The sequence below is a fragment of the Amyelois transitella genome, chromosome 28 (genome assembly GCF_032362555.1).
Source record: "Amyelois transitella isolate CPQ chromosome 28, ilAmyTran1.1, whole genome shotgun sequence".
Classification (NCBI taxonomy): Eukaryota; Metazoa; Arthropoda; class Insecta; order Lepidoptera; family Pyralidae; genus Amyelois; species Amyelois transitella.
Genome location: NC_083531.1, coordinates 2,392,973 through 2,405,611, shown reverse-complemented (window position 1 = coordinate 2,405,611; position 12,639 = coordinate 2,392,973). Strand labels below are relative to the sequence as shown.

The following is a 12,639-nucleotide window of genomic DNA, read 5'->3' as shown; positions in this document are numbered from 1 at the left end:
CTGGAAAACAAGTGAAATTAAAAAAAAAAGGAACAAAAATTGTATGATTAGCGCCAAACCGAATTGAAGTTATTGTTTTATTAGTCCAACTTATTGATTATGGTAATTTAAAGTCCTTTTAATTTTAATAATCAATTAGTTCATCAGTGCATATTGTGAAAGTGTAAAATATCCTTAAAAGTATTGTGACAATACAGTGCAATCTACATATCTTGTTCTACAGTTTTCTTCACGACACCTACAAATCCTTCTGTTTGCTTATATTTCATGAAACATTTATGAGTTCATTAAACACTCGCTTTTATATATGTTAATTTTTTTATTAAATTTTTTTCACAAACGGGCACAGATTGTCGGTGCAGTACAAGAATTCGTCAACGAGCCTAAATTTAGACGCAGCACAACAATGAAGTACCTCGACAAGGTCATCGAGATAGCCAAAGAGGCTGCCTTCGGTCAAACACACAGGAGTGGAAGGACTCCAACCAATTTGAGTAAGAAAATAATTTCCGTGCCGTGCGGTTCCCGGCACCAATACAAAAAAGATTAGGACCACTCACCATCTCTTTCCCATGGATGTCGTAAAAGGCGACTAAGCTATGCAAGTTTAAATGCTGGACTGTTACCGAACAAAAAACATAGTGTCTGGTACATACTATGTTTTTTGTTCTGTAACAGCTGCTTCTCTTCCTGTGTAGGTTGTAAAAGTCAATTAAGAGAAAAGCTCATAAACTTGGGATGAACTTTAAGGCTTTAAATTAAATTTAAAATCCATATCAAAACTGTAGGCTTCACTTACACCGTAAGGGATACGGACAGACGTGAATTCTTGTATTTTATTTGCAGAATCGGAAATAGTCCATTTCAAAAATGACGAGCCATCGATGTTTTTCGAATTGAAAAAAGGTTTCTTCGTTAATTTCTTAACAAAAGTGCTATCATCAAGACTTATTGAGAATTATTTCGATGAAATGGGTATACCAGGAAGGTCTGATTATGGCGGTCATCACAGTCTCAGGAACAAAGTGAAGAAATATCCATCATCGCAGTATAAATACGTTTATCAAACGTAAATTTTGTGAATTAAACCGGTTCTTGGCGGCCATGATTAGTTTTTTTTTTATTTACGCGCGCACTTATGTGGCTTATGTTAATTTGGGATTCATCTTTGACGCGATGGGCTACCAACCTGTCACTATTTTATTCTTAATTTCATCATTAGGCCAAACATCTGAATGTGGCCTTTCCGTCTTTTTGAGATTGTTGACTCTGTCTACCACTATGGGATTAAGACGTGATAAATGTATGTATTTCTCAATATTTTGTTTTTCAAATGGTTTTACAGTTTTGCAGAAATATATATTTATCTTCAGTCCTGCAAGCATAGCATTACACGCGCGACGCCGTTTCTATCGCGCGATAAAACTATCGCTGTCCCGTTTCACTTGAAAATAAAAAGCGAAACAGCGACAGTTTATCGTATGATAAAAATGGCATCGCCCTGAATTGAAATTAAGAAATTATTAATCTGCAAGCAATGTTTTGTCTTTTAGATTTGTTGATTTATTTAAATGATGTCACAATATAATTTCGCATTCTGTAAGGAACGTAAAAATTATTAAATGGTGAATAAAAAAACTCAATTTGAAAAATATTCTTTTATTTTCATACAAATCAGTACGTTTACATTTTCATAATTATTACAGTATATAACTATTAAGTATCCTTGCTAAAAAGCAATACTACATTTTGTTTCCAATAAATCTTTTTGAAATAAACAATTTTTTTTATATAAAAATGCCTTATAGATCCAGAAGATCAAATATTTGCAACATCGTAATTCAACAGAAAAAAAAATTAAATATAAATCTATAATGTACATATTTATCTTAAAAAAGAAAAGTAATTCTTTTAATTGCATAACATATGTAGGAATGAAAATAAAATCACAATGTAAGCACCAAACATAACTTAATATACTTACGAGTTCGATAAATGTATAATATTTACATTAGTAATTTATAAATTTTTACGTGAGACTTCGCTTCCGTGCGACGTTCCAAAAAGAAAAGTATTTTACATTATTTCGTCAAAATAAGTCTAGTCGTTTTTGAGTTCCTTACAAATAAAAAATCAAGCAGTTTTTCTGTATAATATATAAGATTAGAAAATTGATTTTGGAGCTCGCTTTTAGTACTTTTGGTAAAAATTACATACCTTAATTTGTATACTTACTTTTGCCCATAGATAAAATTAAGAGCTAATAACACATAACATATTATTAATTTTTTTAACCTAGTTTTAAGATAAACAAAGTTTTTAAAAGAAATAAAAAATAAAATTCTTTAAGACTTCAATAAGTAAAAATATAAGTTAAGTATGGCATTTAAGAAAGACTTACAACTATTTGACTAAACAATTTACTATTTACACGATTGGTCGATAAAACGAAGTACCTTAATGTCTTTTTACATAAAAATAAAACTGTAACTTAAGTTTAAAATCACAAAAATCATAAAAAAATATTCACAGTGCGAAGAAAATTGATATCTAGTAAATTCGAAAAAAAAATGTTTTGTCGATGTTAATACATCCTTGAAATTCATGTACTTATAACACTTATTCCATGATAACTATCAAAATAACTAAAAGATCTAAGTAAGTAATGTTTCAAATAAATGCCTAAATTAATTTAGGTATTTGGTAAACATTCCTTACACAACACACATAACCTACGTCAAAAAATTAAAAAAACAACGGGGTAATTTCTTTTATTTTGGTCGTAAAATAAACTTATCGAAAATGTTTATACTTATGTATGTACAAAAAATAACCTATAAAGGTAAATAAAAAAATTAATCTTGATTACAATCTTTTGTTACAAAATTCATTCCTAAAAGAAAAATGATACCTAAAAAAACTGATTATCTGTTATTCCATTTAGCTTTTTCTTCTCATGACTATAAATTAATTTTAAAAAGTATTTTTCAACAAAGAGACGTGACAATTTTGTTTAACAACAGAGTCAATACTTACAGAAATGGACTTTAAGGAGACTGCTAAGCCAAGTCAAACACATATAATACTTAGAAAGCATATCTTGCTTACAAAACACACAACCACAATTAGTTACAAAATATCATACTTTTATACAATATGTATGTAAAAAAAAACCTTGTCCGATTTAAAAGGAAATATAACATTCTTGAGTAACAGGTTAAAAATAAATTTTGTAATTTCATAACTTATTACCCCAATAATTAGGTAATTCAATGAAAGTGGCAACACCATTTCAATAAGACGTGTTGGTTGCCATCTAAAAATGTTTTTTTTTTTAAAACTATCTTTGCCGAGAATCTGATTAATAAAACCTACAGGCTTAGTAACACAACCTTCGTGGATCGAACAAGGCTTTTGCTACATATTTTGCGTCTTAAATAATTAAAATACTCAGTACGATTTGAGCAGCCACAAGATGGCTGCCGTGAACAAGATGGCGGACGGCGTAATTGTCACTGCTCCACAGTGTAAATAATCGTTGGCGTAGAGGTTAGGCGGCATCGCTTCTTCGCCACCTTTGCAGTATTCTCCTCTAGACTATAAAAATAATAAAGAAAACAATATCGGTCTAATCATATTCATAAAAGTGATTTGTGAGTAACCCTGAGTAGTAGTCTACATATTTCCACTTTTCACGATTCCTTACGTTTCATCCGTCTCTGAATACTTCGCTATGTTGTTTATTTTCTTAGTGAACCTGCTAGCATTCAATTTTTCCATATTACCAAACCATCTAAGCATTCAATTTTTTAATCCTGCCTTCACGCTCTTATTATTGCTGTTTTTTTATTCTGTCACCCAATTTTATTATTATTCGGATTTGATCATCACAACGTACAGATCTTCCACCAAGCTAGTTAGTTAAATCCGTTAGTTGATTAATATAGAGAGTAGTTAAGTGATTGATTAGTATACCTATTATTTAGTGCTGTGTGGTTCCAGTCAATAGAGAATAGGACCACTCGCATTTATTTCCCGGGGATGTTGTAAAAGGCGAGTAAGGGATAAGCTAATAAATATATATATTTTTTTTATACGGGACAAATTACACAGATTGAGTTAGCCTCGAAGTAAGTTCGAGACTTGTGTTACGAGATACTAACTCAACGATACTATATTTTATAATAAATACTTATATAGATAAACATCCAAGACCCAGGCCAAGCAGAAAAAGTTCTTTTCTCATCATGCCCTGGCCGGGATACGAACCCGGGTCACAGACAAGCGTACTACCGCTGCGCCACCGAGGCCGTCAAATGCTAAAATAATATATATATAAAATAATAAATATATATGCTAGAATACTTACGGCGAATTCGTCAGCACAGAGTTCCCGGCAAGGCGGACATACCACGCCCCCCTTATGTAACCAGCCCTTCTTTTTTATGCGTATTTGTAATACTTGCCCCGCGTGAAAACATGTGTACGAATAGTTGCCAACCTGAAAACAATATTAGCTATATATTTAGACAGAGCCAACAGTCTTTGAAAGACTGATAGGCCACGTTTAGCTGTTGGGCTTAATGATAGAACTGAGATTCAAATAGTGACAGGTTGCTAGCCCATCGCCTTAAAGAAGAATCCCAAGTTTAAAAGTCTATCCCTCTCCTTATGTTTATTTTTATTCTTTCTTTATTCAACTTATGTTTATTCTTTTTATTTTTGTTCCGTGTGGTGGAATGGAAGAATTTTATATTCATACCTTAATTCAATTCAGTTTTAAATTACCCTTAACTTTCTATAATTCACTTGTATTAAAAAGCCTTTACCAACTGAAGTATTTTGTTATTTTTTTCCCTTTAACTTGTAAAGCAATTAAAATGAAAATAAAATATATAAATTTTGTTATAAGATTTTTTCTTTGCTATAAAAGTATTTAAAATGAAAATTAAACAAAATACTCACAACAATATGGAGTCGTCCACTCTCGCATTTATATTTGTAGCAACCAGAGCCCCAGTGTTGCCATTCTCGAATCTGTAAAATATATCACTATAATTATAAACATAGGTACGGGGTACGCAGAGAATACATCTTTCATCTTGCCACGATCACTGCACAATTCTTTCATCCACATTCATAAGGAGATAGGCTTATAAACTGGGATTCTACTTTTAGGCGATGGGCCAGCAACCTGTCACTATTTGAATCTCAATTCTACATATAATTAAACCTAACAGCTCAACGTGGCCTATCGGTCTTTCAAGACTGCTAACTCTGTCTACCCCGCAAAGGATATAGACGTGAATATATGAATGATTGAACTCTGACCGCCTCTGTGGCACAGCGGTAGTGCGATTGTCTGCGACACCGAAGGTCCCGGGTTCGAATCCCGGCCAGGGCATGATGAGAAAAGAACTTTCTCTGATCGTACTGGGTCTTGGATGTTTATCTATATAAGTATTTATTTATAAAATATACATAGTTTCGTTGAGTTATTATCACGTAACACAAGTTTCGAACTTACTACGACGCTTACTCAATCTGTGTAATTTGTCCCGTATATATTTATTTATTTATTATTGAAATTTCTTAACTCTCTTCATGCAAGCTCTTCGGTTTTGGGTGCTTTTGAACTAACCCTTCGCAAGGACCTCCCAGATTTGATCATGATAAGTGCGTATTAGATCTTTCTATTCCATGGTTCCTATTCACAGTAGTAGACCCCAAGCTTTACATACATACATACAAATAATCACGTCTATATCCCTTGCGGGGTAGACAGAGCCTACAGTCTTGTAAAGACTGATAGGCCACGTTCAGCTATTTGGCTTTAAGATAGGATTGAGATTCAAATAGTGACAGGTTGCTAGCCCATCGCCCAAAAGAAGAATCCCAAGTTTATAAGCCTATCCCTTAGTCGGCTTTTACGACATCCATGGGAAAGAGATGGAGTGGTCCTATTCTTTTTTGTATTGGTGCCGGGAACCACACGGCACGGCCCCAAGCTTTTCCCCAGGGTAAACGGGATCAGGACAAACGCTAGAAAGATGATGATGGAATCAATATGGCGGACTCACCTGCCGACAAGACTTCTGTTCCCAAACCTTGTCGCTGTGTTCGAAACATTTTGAATGCGGACCGTAATTTTCTAATGCGAAATTAACATCAGTCTCTGTGAAAGACGATATTATTTTTACTTTATAATTGCATGTATTTATGTACATATGTATGGGTAGTTTTTATTTTTTATAAACTTGTATAGAAAAAATAAATAAAATAATATCGTTTGTTACCACTAAAAGTTAATAGAATATTCTTCAACGCTTAAAGATTTTTTTTCTTGTACATTTTACCCCGTTGTGTTCTTTCACCCCAATATTTCATTTTTGCAAAATTGATCGTCAACTGTTTTGGCATTCCAAAAGCTATATATGTATAAACTCTTTGTCCTTTCTGTGCGTTGTTCTGTAATTCGATACAGTTTACAGGCCTAATGGCTTACTTGGCGTATTTTCTTCATAAGAACAGCGACTCCCTCTAACTAAGACGCTCTTGTGTTTCCACGTGAACTCTTGCAAATAAGGGCAGTAGTCAGCCAACGAGACGGAGCCCCCGTAGTGCGCCTCGTCGCCTGGAGGCACGTTTGGGAGGATGTCGAAGTGCTGGAAAAAATTAAAGATACCGTCCCAAATGTATTTATTTATTTGCCAACTAAATTTAAGGAATTAAGTCTAAATTTAGGAACATAAAATATTTAGAGAATTTTTTATTTCTTGTGTGTTTTATATTTTATATCTAAGACTAGTCGGATTTCACTGCAATTTAACATACATAGTAACAATAATAGCACCAGCTAGCGTTAAACGTAATGCAGACCATAGACAATCATTTGTTTATGCCATACATACAATCAAGACTTTATCCATTACGGAGTAGAACAGAATTAACAGTCTCGTAAAGACTGAAGGCTACGTTCAGTACGAGTTTAGACTGAAGGTATAGATAGAATCACCCACCTGATACGCTCTTGGCAGTATAGTGTCATGTCTGACGAGATTGCAGAGAACCACAGCATCACGCCGCGACGAGCATTCTGTCCGCAAGGGATTCCCTTTTATACGCTCGCAAAATGGCGCGGGGTTTTTCCGTCTGTGGAAAGAAATAGTGTTCTATCGTTAGCACGAAGTACGAAGACAATATGATAGGACTACAGAATATAAGGGGAAATAGTTGATTATGCAATGTAAAATATATATAATGTAAATTTTTAAAACTTACTCCTCTAGCTCCGTTCCGTTTAAATAGCTTGCAATTATAAAAATACAGAGTTACATAAACAATTAACAATAAAATATATATTGAAACTGCTGACCCAAAGATAACATTAAAAAAAAAACACTAAAAAGAAAAGTATATATTCTTAAAATATACTCACTCTGCTAAATCATCAGGTCCGCTGCTTGAAATAGAAATAAGTTAGTGGTTAGTAGTGTCATTGGGTACGTATAAATATATAGGAAAATAAGCAATAAAAATACTAAAACGTTATTGTGGCTCTTTCTATAACTCAAGCGTAATTATTTTAGTCTGGATATTTCAAAATAATTTGTTTTTAGGGTTCCGTACCTAAAAGATAAACCATTAGCCTCTGCTGTCTGTCTGTCTGTCACCAGGCTGTATCTCATAAACAATGATACCTAGAAAGCTGAAATGTTCACACATCATAGATTTCCGTTGCCGCTCTAACAACAAATACTAAAAATTAAAATATTAAGTCAACAAGTCGCGAGTCCGACTCTCACTTGGCCGGTTTTTGTTAAAATATATAACTTTTAAAATAGTAAAAGTATCTATTATTATGTAACCAACCAACGACCGAGGGGTTAATAAATAGTTAGTGAGTTAGCATGATTAAGTAGAAGCGAAGGCAAGAAAATAGACCCAGAATAAACCCCATTGGACCCGCATTCAGAAATAATAATAAAAAAACTAAATATGTATATCCAACATCCGAAAGGTTAATAAATATTAAGTTAGCATGAATAAATAGAACCGAAAGCTGGAAAATTATCGCACTGAAAGTCCCGATTCACCCCTGAACAAACCCCATTGGACCCGAATTATTAATTAATAATTCAAATAAAAAAACAACCCATAAAAATCAAAAAGTACCTCAACCTTTGTGTGTTTAGCCATTCCTTGCAGGATTTCATAGCGAAACGGCACCCTAACCCCCTTCCCCAATCAAGGGGTGCTGCGTGGCTGTAGTCCGCACGGTACCAGCCTGTGTCCTCCATCATGGCTAGGGTTATTCTGCTGAATACTGAGTTCTGAGTGTGTGTGCCCGTCATTGCTTCGTTCTGATGAAAAAAAGTAACAAAAACTTTTGGCGGGAATCCAAACGTCATTTTTTTAAAAAATATTATTCGACGTATAAGCTAATAAAGTACGCAGTTTATAATTTTTTTATTAATCATGACGACTCAATGGTCATTGGCCATTATATTTTTATAAAACAACCGCATTGATGTTTAGTTACCGACCTCAAAAACTCTCTTCTCCCAATGTGTGAGAGCTGTTCCGTCCCCTCCCTGGTCTTCCAATTCGGCACCTTCCAAAGACGAACAGTTGAAATGCTCCCGAACCTATGAATAACAATAAAAGAAGCATTGATGATTATAACATAAATACATACGGTCACGTCTATAGTTTGCTGTCTACAGGTTGCTAGCCCATCGCCTAAAAAAGAATCCCAAGTTTGTAAGCCTATCCCTTAGTCGCCTTTTACGACATCCATGGGAAAGAGATGGAGTGGTCCTATTCTTTTTTGTATTGGTGCCGGGAACCACACGGCACTCATGATTATAACATGAGAAAATTTAACTTTTATACCAGCTAAGTGACTCAGGGTTTTTTTATTATAACTAGGAAAACAAGCCCCCAGCTTCGAACGGATAGCATTAATAGATATAAAACCTGCCTCAGAAAACCCTCTTCCCAATATGTCAAACAGGAACAAAATCCATCCATAACAGAGATATTAGACTTTATAATATTTTGTGATGTGAAAGGTGTTTGTTTATCCGTCTTTCACGTCAAAAACACTGAACAGATTTTTATGAAATTTTGCATACCGAAATATAGTACGGAGTACGGAGAAGGACATTCATAATACATAAAATTTTAGAACACACTTTGAATCATACCTAAAAAAAATGTATTTATATAACCTGTAAAGAAGGTAATCATATTAATAAAAAGTATTTATTATAGTGCCCTGTGGTTCCCGGCACCATTACAAAAAAGAATAGGACCACTCCATCTCTTTCCCATGGATGTCGTAAAAGGCGACTAAGGGATAGGCTTACAAACTTGGGATTCCTCTTTTAGGCGATGGGCTAGCAACCTGTCACTATTTGAATCTCAATTCCATAATTAAGTCAAATAGCTGAACGTGGCCATTCAGTCTTTTCAAGACTGTTGGCTCTGTCTACCCCGCAAGGGATATAGACGTGACCATATGTATGTATGTATGTATGTATCTATTATACTTTGCTGTCAAATTAAATAACCTAAAACTTAATTGAATAACCCCTTTTTACAGCAAATAATAAAACTAAACTGACGTCACCACAGTATACAGATCAATTTCAATTACCTCCTTAACCACGCGTGGAGTTACAATCATATGAAATTTCCTCTCAGTATACCCTCCCCTGATCATCCAGTCTTTCCTATAGATGTTCTTCACCACCTTGTCTGACCATCTGTGGATCTGTAACCTGAAAATATGGAAAATAAATACGTTATTAAAAATGTGCCTCACACACACGAGAATAGCATAGCGCATAGAACACAATTTTTAAATTTACTAACGAAAGTAATATTAAATTATATATATATATAATTTAATAAAACATAGTATTATAAATTAAATTAGTAGCAATAAAAGGGCCAATGGGGAATATATTTAGCAAAAACTATTCTTTTTTTAAAGTACCTACTCGTAGCAAAATATTTGTTGTTATATATTATTATATAACTACTAGCTGTGCCCGCGCATCCGTCCGCGTGGAATAATTATTTTGGGCATCATTGAAGCCCTCAAGGGTGAATAATTTTCCCCGTTTTTTTTCACATTTTCCATTATTTCTTCGCTCCTAGTTGCAGCGTGATGTTACGTAGCCTAAAGCCTTCCTCGATAAATGGTCTATTCAACGGAAAAATAATTTTTAAATTCGAACCAGCAGTTCCTATGATTAGGGCGTTCAAACAAACAAACTCTTCAGCTTTATAATATTAGTATAGATATAGATTTTGTTATACTCACTCTTCATCTAAAGGTGGGTTTCCGGTATCAGACCGCCTTTCAGTCAAAGGGTCACCATTGTCATCTCTGAAAAAACAAAATGTAATTAAGTTTAAAAAGCAAACAGCAGAATGTGGCCTTTCAGTCTTTTCGAGACTGTTGGCTCTGTCCACCCCGCAAGGGATATAGACGTGATTATAAATATGTATGTATGTATATTCCCAGAAGATAAATTCAGTAGATAGGTAACCCGTGTGGTTCCCGACACCAATAGAAAAAAGAATAGGACCACTCCATCTCTCTACCATGGATGTCGTAAAAAGCGACTAAGGGGTAGGCTTATAAACTTGGGATTCTTCTTTTAGGCGATGGGCTAGCAACAGCAACCTGTCACTATTTGAATCTCAATTCTATCATAAGCCAAATTGCTGAACATGGCCTATCAGCCTTTTCAAGAGTGTTGGCTCCCCCGCCTGTGGACCCCGCAAGGGATATAGACGTGATTATATGTATGTATGTTTGTAGGTAACCCGTCAAGTCCGCTTAACAAGAAACGACGACACATAAAGGGTGAAAAAAATACTTAATAATATTTAAATATCTTAATATTATTATTATATATCTTAATAGGTATGTTACCTAATACATAATAACATTTTAAATGTCTTAACATTGTTATAATTTTCCCACACAAACACAAGTCCTTTCTAGAAAAAAAAACGTCATTTCTACCTGTAAAACGCAAATAAAGACACGCTGAAACCCAGAGCGTGCAACATTTCGTGCTTTACCGTCGACAGTACGGAGGGGAGGTCGCGGTCTTTGGTAGACAACTCGCCGGGGCAGAAGTTGGCGTGTCCCGCTACTGGTCTGAAAGAAAAATTGACAATTGACGGCCTCTGTGGCGCAGCGGTAGTACGCTTGTCTGCGACACCGGAGGTCCCGGGTTCGAATTTCGGCCAGGGCATGATGAGAAAATAACTTTTTCTAATTGGCATGGATCTTGGATGTTTATCTATATAAGTATTTATTATAAAATATAGTACCGTTGAGTTAGTATCTCGTAACACAGGTCTTGAACTTACTTCGAGGCTAACTCAATTTAGGTTTAATAATAAACAATCCGTCTTTTCCAGAGGGGTAGGTAGAAACTGAAAAAAGTACATCTCTGCATACTTCAGTCTAAGGGACATGATACGGCTTGAAATTTTAATATCCCTCCCTTAGTTGAATGAAGTGCTACTGTTAGTAAATTTATGAAGAATGGACGATGAACTAATTCAACTAATTCTAGGGCTATACTTCAACAAACGTGACCCGCTAAAGATAATCTATACTCAATATAAATAGATAAGTATTGTAACTTTGTAAGGGCTTAAATTCGAAATTACTGAGCATGACAATACTTTAAATGTCAAAAAAGTACAATATGGCGGCCGTTAGAGGTTAATTTATGCACCATGGACGAAGCCGTTAGCTTAGATAGTCAGGCTAATGATCTATATACCTGTCTAAAGCAGCTTCCTGCTGACAATGCGATGCGTAGGCGACGGTAAGGCCTCGTCTACACCGTTCCGTTTCGACAGCACTCACGTACAGCACAAAATCGGTGTTTTCCACCCCTTTGGGCACCTCGTCCAGTATTTCTTCTTCAGGCATCGCTGAAAAACAAACGCTAGAAGTTGTAGAGAAGACCAAACTGATTTAGATGAGCAGTCATACTAATATTATTAACTAGGTAGCTGTTACTCGCGACATCGCGCGTCGTAAAACGTAAATAGTTCACTGAGAATTATAATATGTACAAAAAAATCTGACCGCCTGCAACTGCAAAACTTTCTAAGACGGGTCGGGAGAGAATGATCTGAATAACAGATAAGTTATAAAAATCATATTTTTGGCTTCTGCTGGTCTCGTCGTCTCGTTTTTTGCACAGAAATGATCTGTTACAGTTTTATTATTTGTACGGATATGTTAGGTTACTTTAGCTTAAAATAAAAATAAAATAAAACCTGTAGTCTCGATGCCGTCGTTCAGTGCATTCCCGTTGATTTCCGTTGTCATATCGTCTTCTACGATCTTCGTTCGCAGCCGTGGCAGCACCCTGCAGTTATGGCCGGTGCTGTTGCAAACGTGACACGCCTGAAATAAAAAAAAAATAAAGTCAGGTGAACCTCGTGTTCGTGGCCGTGAAATGTTTTTAAAAATAATAGGCGGGAAAATCACATCAATATTGGAAAAATAAAATTTGGATAACAAACTAGGTATTCGTTGCGAAATTGTACTATGTAGTAGGTAGGTACGTAGGTAGGTACAAACTATCAACA

At 35.0% G+C, this 12,639-nt stretch overlaps 2 protein-coding genes across 7 annotated transcripts in view; one reads left to right on the top strand and one right to left on the bottom strand.

Annotated features, from left to right (window-relative positions):
* Positions 1-5: 5 nt before the first annotated feature.
* LOC132903587 (uncharacterized) lies at positions 6-1,073 on the top strand. Its single transcript, XM_060952183.1, has 3 exons — positions 6-102; positions 350-494; positions 847-1,073. Exons 1-3 carry the CDS (start codon positions 100-102, stop codon positions 1,071-1,073), a joined length of 375 nt encoding a protein of 124 aa, XP_060808166.1. The 5' UTR covers positions 6-99.
* Positions 1,074-3,260: 2,187 nt separating this feature from the next.
* Positions 3,261-12,639, bottom strand: part of LOC106134387 (leishmanolysin-like peptidase) — a 59,971-nt gene continuing 50,592 nt past the window's right edge. The window contains exons 6-19 of one of the 6 annotated variants that reach the window (XM_013334418.2): positions 12,325-12,454; positions 11,820-11,973; positions 11,045-11,182; positions 10,334-10,399; positions 9,662-9,785; positions 8,547-8,648; positions 8,176-8,363; positions 7,439-7,462; positions 7,020-7,152; positions 6,506-6,665; positions 6,081-6,175; positions 4,966-5,037; positions 4,370-4,501; positions 3,261-3,597 (exon numbers count right to left, since the gene is read on the bottom strand). In XM_013334418.2, the coding sequence (XP_013189872.2) occupies positions 3,451-3,597; positions 4,370-4,501; positions 4,966-5,037; positions 6,081-6,175; positions 6,506-6,665; positions 7,020-7,152; positions 7,439-7,462; positions 8,176-8,363; positions 8,547-8,648; positions 9,662-9,785; positions 10,334-10,399; positions 11,045-11,182; positions 11,820-11,973; positions 12,325-12,454 (1,665 nt within the window). In that variant the 3' untranslated portion in view covers positions 3,261-3,450. The remainder of the gene's footprint in view (positions 3,598-4,369; positions 4,502-4,965; positions 5,038-6,080; positions 6,176-6,505; positions 6,666-7,019; positions 7,153-7,438; positions 7,463-8,175; positions 8,364-8,546; positions 8,649-9,661; positions 9,786-10,333; positions 10,400-11,044; positions 11,183-11,819; positions 11,974-12,324; positions 12,455-12,639) is intronic. The other 5 variants (XM_060952239.1, XM_013334419.2, XM_060952240.1 and 2 more) reach the window with 5 other exon arrangements.